The sequence below is a fragment of the Oncorhynchus clarkii genome, chromosome 5, assembly GCF_045791955.1.
Source record: "Oncorhynchus clarkii lewisi isolate Uvic-CL-2024 chromosome 5, UVic_Ocla_1.0, whole genome shotgun sequence".
In the NCBI taxonomy this organism is placed as follows: domain Eukaryota; kingdom Metazoa; phylum Chordata; class Actinopteri; order Salmoniformes; family Salmonidae; genus Oncorhynchus; species Oncorhynchus clarkii.
In genome coordinates, this window is record NC_092151.1 from 27,453,545 (window position 1) to 27,459,799 (window position 6,255).

Genomic DNA, 6,255 nt, shown 5'->3' on the forward strand with positions numbered 1-6,255 from the left:
TTTTATATTATGCAAAGTGTTTCATGTGTAATGAGTTGATATGTCTAAAATACAGCAATTTTATTAGCATTTCATTTTGTTCTGCTCATGGATGTTGTGTTATCCAGTGGAAATAGAGCTTGTACAGTATATTGTAAATCTTGTTGGAAATGTTTATTTTTGTTGGAAGTTGAGGAGCCACTCTGAGAGGAGACAGCATTGTGTTCAGATTACACAGCAGTTGAGTTTCAAAGGTCTTCAACGAGCTTCAACGGTCCGATGACTCATGATGTTCACTGTTGTACCTGAGATTTAGCAGAGTGTGTCGAGTCTGTTTGTCACATAGATGTGACCACAGTGAGGGTACTGATCATACAGGTACACTTCTATTTCCAGAGATGAGAATCACCAACTTCCCCCCTGCAAACAACCCAGCATACGGCTTGCTATTCACATCTTCATACTGTATGAAGCTCATGTCTATATCCATCAACGGAAATGACTTGTCAGAGAACATGAAGAGGTGTGGAAAGACACAGAAATGGAATTGTGGTCATGATCTAAGCTGAGATGTGCTACAATAAGCCATTGTGCTGCAACAATTACATGTGACAGGTATTGATGAAGGGAGAGAGCCGTGGATTATTGATGGAGGGGGGTTGAGGTCAAGTCAGGTCACCTTAAGGGAGAAATATAAGTTTATGGCCCGTATCTCTAGTGTCCTGCCTAGAAGTTATTAGGGTGATGTTGCTGTTAAGCTACTGCATATCTAGTTTTGGTTTTGTTTATTTGTGTGTGTATACTATAAAGTAACTCTTTGAAAAGTCAAGAAGTTTATTTGATCAATTAATCACAAGAGTTCTCCTATTTGAAATAGCTGTGCTGTAGTTACCTATATTTTCAGTAAGTTTAATGTAGGGTGGACCACATGGACAGCCCCTTAGTGGTCAATGAAAATAAGGTCATTTTCTTCAGCGTCACTAGTGATCTGTCACAACATCACTCGTGAGTCTCCATATCCTCCTCTGTAGGTTTTTCTGTGTCCTACCAAACACACATCAGTTTTCTGACATGACAATCTATGTGTGGAGTTCACTTCACTGACGGAAGAAAGTGGAAAATATGTCTTTGTCTTACATTCTTCTCGTTTGTGAGTACTCGATTATTTTGGTCTTTGGATCAATATCTCTTTACATGGATTTTAAGTTTTGGTAGTATGTTACTTAATGTATGCTTTATAACTTGTTCTAAGTATGTATGAGCCTTTATTATGCCTTATAGTAAGGCTTGTAAAATGTTTCACTAAGTTGTTTTTATCTTGTTCGAAGATGTTGCCGGTGTTGCGGTAAAAGAAAGTTGTGCAGGTACATATTAACAAATGTCACTTCATTAATTGTCCAGCTCAACAGCTATTTATTTATTTTAGGCATAAAAGTCTTTTTTTGATAATAGATTTGTACATTACTTTTCACAACTAATGTAGAGTAACACAATGCTTAAAGTGCCATATCTTTATTATGAAATATATTTAGTTGTAAATAGAGAGACAAGGAAGTGATACTCCACATACAATTACATTCTGAATCAAGATTCTTATCACTCATAATTTCATAGATTCTCTCTATTTCTCTAAACAGATTTGGTTCCCACTCCCACTATTGTATTTTCCCCTGGGTACATCAATGTAACTGTTTGCAAATTAAAATTTACAATTTCCTATGAAAGTGAATGTCATATATTGACACTACTTTATCAACGCACATAAATGCTAACCAGAATCATTGTTGATTCTGTTTTGCTAGTCTCCAGTGAGTTTTGTTAAATATTTTACTACCTGTTACAGTATGCTGTGAGTCACCAAAAGGCACAGAGTGCAAATTCTACAAAGATCACGACCCCAACCCTATAAGGAAACTGGATTACAAGCAGGGTGCTTGCCAGTTCAAGTTGCTCTGGAATGAGTTCAAAAGGTGGAACAAGACTGAAGTAGATCTCAGCTGTGTAATTCTACAGAACAGAGAAGGTGAAACGATCAAAACCTCAAAACATAGTGATGCTCAAAGACTTAATGTGGGTGGTAAGTGGCAGTTTTACAGTACTCCAAAGCACATGTTTACCAGAGTACACTTCCCACTTGTTAATTGACTTCATAAATTACTTTCACAATTTACAAACAGATCCAATTGGAAAGCCCAGTGTTCATGTGTCGAAGAATGGGAATTACCTCAATCTTCGATGTGAGGCCAAGGCTGGCACCTCATGCTACTTTAATCTGAACAATGGTGACTCACACTTTAAAAAACTACCCTACAAAGACAATGTCTGTGTGGGGAGAGTGGCAGAAGAGGAACTGCAGAGGAAGAGTAGCAGTGCTGGAGAGATCTTCATCACCTGTGCTGTGGAGCTGGTGGTAGAGGGTGAAGATACTGTGACATCACAGCATAGTGAACCCCTCAGTATCACCATAGATGGTGAGGAAGACTAGAGCCCATCAATTTCTGTGATTTTAAATGTGTCAATCTTCTGTCGGTCTACTGTTGTATTGCAAGACTAATATATTATTAACGTACACATATCAATGTTTTATTTATTTCAGTTATAAATCCTCCAGGAGCTACTAGTTCCCCATCAACGTTCAGTTTACCTGTTCAGAATGAGAAAAGCAACAATACCACAGCCCAAGGAAGAGGTAAGTAACATTGGTTTGGTTTTAAATGAGCTGTTAGTGGTCCTAAGAACTTCAAAATGCAAGTTTAGTGAATGACTCTGCTTCTAAATGTACAGCTATTGATACGTTTCTAACATCTCTAAACTGTTAAGTATCTCAATAGTCACTATTAGTAAGGCTTATTTGCACTAACATACTAGTCATTGTAAGGTCAGGTTATACTGTACAGATGACTCACTGTCAGTGAGCCTTCATTCAGTTTATTCAGGTCCAGTGTTCCTCGTCGTCATCAGTCTGGGTGCTGGTTCCCTTTTCCTGGTTCTGCTAGCTGGGTCTGTGCTGTGTGTTCTCCAAAGCAAGTGTGGTGCGTGCTTTCAGATTGGTCTACTCATAACACATTCTTATTTTGTTCCAAATGCTACTTTGAGTTATGTTCAAAATTGCTAAATTATCTCTATGTATCTTTTGAAGGGGTTCAAGGCAGGCCTGTAAATACTGGGTAAGACTGGTGTATTCATTTTAGATGTACATTCTTTTTCTTTATTCATGCACGGCTATATCTTTCTGACTGTAATGCATTGTTTGAGTTTGAGTTTGAGTTTATTTTTATTTTTACAGGGACAGTGCACATTAATCAAAGTTTCAGTAAAAGTGCCGGTTTTAGCCAGCCGGCTAATTTTCAACCGCAGTCCCTGGGCAGGTTATTAAAAACAATTACAATATAGACAATAGCAGCATAGAACAAGCAAGACATAGCAACATAGGACAAGCAAGACATAGCATACAGAGCAACATAGGACAAGCAAGACGTAGCATACAGACAGAGCAACATAAAACAAAAAGCAGCAAGACAAAATTCATAAAAGTAACAAAGTGTTTCCACACCTCACAAGCTACAGACAACAGACGACATGGAAAGCGGCAACACACAGCTAGGGACCATGTTCACAAATCTGATTGATCTTTAGCCATGTCTTCAAGCATTTTGTGAAAGTGTGATATGTGGTGTGTAAGGAAGTGCTATTTCTTATGCAGGTGACCAGCCTACTGCTATTACATTGCTATAACTGAGACAACGTATTTTCACAGTAAAACATGTTAGGTCCCATACAGGATAGCTCCCACACCCACACACACAGCACACACACATTACACACACTAACTGCCGAGGACACACAGATAAGACATACACCCACACATTGGGAGGAAGAGACAGCCTTGACTTGCAGAAACCAGCGCACACACCTAATCTCCTTCTTAGCTGAACATTGTGTGACAAGGAACGGCACGACAAGACTCAGAGGGATGACGGACGGCCCAACAGGACCAACCAGAAGACCAGAACTTCTAGACTCAACCTACTTTCTGTACTGTATATAACATACATGCACTCTGTTATCGGGGCTTCTTTTCTGCTGGTTCCTTAAGAACCGAATGAAATGGGCCCGTATACGTTGTACCAGATATCTTTACTCATAATTAAACTGTCACTTGTCATACAATTTACCACCTTGTCTGAATCGATCCTTGACCGGCTCACCCTCCTACATATCCCATTATCAACAGAATCTTGGTAGCAGAGGATGGTTTACTAACGACCCAGTCCAGAGTGGTTGATGTGGGTGTGAGGGGGCGAGTTGGTGAAAGGACGGTTCCCGGAGGACAGGTGAAAACTTTAGGGGGAGGACAACAATTCTGCTCAACTCGGGAAACTGATCTCTGGTCGACCACAAAATAAGGTAAGCAAAACCGGTTAAATCGAACTTTGCATATTGTCGAATAGTCATACCAAATTACGATCAGTAGTACCGAGTGTGGGTAAGAATTTTTGTGTAAATTTAACATAAATAATTGACTTGAAATTGACAGTGAAGTAAACATATGTGGGAATTAGAATATCCCGATAGTCCGGCTTGTGTCCGGTCCGGTAGTGTCCGGTCAGGGATAAGTGATAGTAGATATAGAATATTCCGATAGTCCGGCTGTGACCGGTCTGGCAGCGACCAGTAAGGAATAAAATATAGTCAATATAGATTTGTAACACCGATAGTCCGGCTAGTGACCGGTCCGGCAGACGGTAAGGTGGTCTATAATTGGGCAATAGATTTGTAACACCGACAGTCCGGCATTGTGTCCGGTCCGGCAGAGTCCGGTAAGGTGGTCTATAAAAAGTAAATACGTAGTGGACCGATAGTCCGGCTAGTGTGTCCAGTCTGGCAGCGCCCAGTCAGGTCCTTGAAATGAGAATGATGAAATAATATGTGAACAGTGAAATGATGTGATAAATGTAAAATTGTGAGACGTCGCAAAATATGTTGTGTTAATTCTATATGTATGTACGAATGTACGTGTCTCGACTGTAGTGTAAATGTAAGCGGAGTTTCACAAGGCCCTGTTATTATTTCCTAAATTCTAAAAGTATTAACCAAACATTAAACCATTATTGTTGAAAATTCTGGATATATGACGGAGAAGCTCTGAGTTAAGGCAGAGTACGAGCAATAGTGTCTCCAAGAATACATCGTTGATATTAACTAACGACGGGCTAAGTATATTCAGGTAGTCTGTGAGAATTCCGATTAAATTCCGATTAAATTCAAATTAAGATACATTTAATTCCGATTAAAGCAAATTCACCATGGCGACCCCTAACACTCCTAAGATGAAATTTAATGATTTCCTAGACCAAAAAATGGAATATAGATCAGGGGGAAAGGAACAATGGAAGCATATCAAGAAAGTTTGGGAGGGATTGAAGTTAAGATGGACACAAGCAGGTTATCTAGGAGGGGGGCCGCCAACAGGGGCCCAGTTGAAAACAATGGAATGTGGGTTAAGAGAGACGTTGCAGGAGGCTAGAGACAAGGAGGTAGAAAGAAACAAGAGCCGTTTATTTAAGAATCAAGGGACTAAACAGAGAGAAAGAGCAGAAGCGGAACTAAAAAATAGGAACTTGGGCTATCGAGGAGACGCGCAGAGTGCAACTGAATAAGAAACCAGAAATGATGCGGGTGGTTACTCCCACAGAGGGGGAAGATGAGCTGACGGACCTCCCTCAGGAGATGTCGCCAAATCCCTCTCTGCTGTTTGATGTAAATTACTAAATTTAAACTATTATGATGTGTGAGATTGGAAAATAGTTGAGAAAGTAATATCTCTATTGGCAACTGCAATTTTATTATTGATCGACAATACTTAATGGTGCATTGTGTATGGGATGTACTAGTATGCCTGGCTGGTAGGTGGTAACAGAGAACACTTACTACATGTATGAATGGTGGGTAACGAGTGACCACCAAAGTGCGAATGGAAAGCCATATGATGCGAATGTGATGTACTAGGCAGGGCCAAGTGTGAATGACGGATATTTGAATTGATTACTCGACTTGAGACCGATTTAGCCTTTGGGAAAGGGTCTCTCTAAGGTCCTAACAAAGCATAGGTGTGTGTGTGAAGTACATCGGGTAGTGAAGTCGGCGCACTGACTACCAAGTTTGAGTGAGGCAGTTTTAGTAAAGGCATAGGTTGTTGACAGTATTGTAATGTACATAAAATATCGTTGAATATAGAAAAGGTGTTGAAAACGCTGAAGTCCACTCTAGAATTGA

General features: G+C 39.9%; 1 protein-coding gene across 1 annotated transcript; it reads left to right on the forward strand.

Annotated features, from left to right (window-relative positions):
• Positions 1–1,007: 1,007 nt before the first annotated feature.
• On the forward strand, positions 1,008–5,581 carry LOC139408592 (uncharacterized). Its single transcript, XM_071152661.1, has 5 exons — positions 1,008–1,129; positions 1,308–1,343; positions 1,823–2,056; positions 2,157–2,450; positions 2,576–5,581. Exons 1-5 carry the CDS (start codon positions 1,102–1,104, stop codon positions 2,674–2,676), a joined length of 693 nt encoding a protein of 230 aa, XP_071008762.1. The 5' UTR covers positions 1,008–1,101; the 3' UTR covers positions 2,677–5,581.
• The last annotated feature ends 674 nt before the right edge of the window (positions 5,582–6,255 follow it).

What these genes read in the sequence shown, in the direction of transcription:
- LOC139408592 (XM_071152661.1), top strand. Translation starts at nt 1,102, where the DNA reads ATGTCTTTGTCTTACATTCTTCTCGTTT. An exon ending in GTCTTACATTCTTCTCGTTT is followed by an intron (nt 1,130 to 1,307) that starts GTGAGTACTCGA and finishes TCTTGTTCGAAG; the next exon opens with ATGTTGCCGGTGTTGCGGTA. An exon ending in GGTAAAAGAAAGTTGTGCAG is followed by an intron (nt 1,344 to 1,822) that starts GTACATATTAAC and finishes TACCTGTTACAG; the next exon opens with TATGCTGTGAGTCACCAAAA.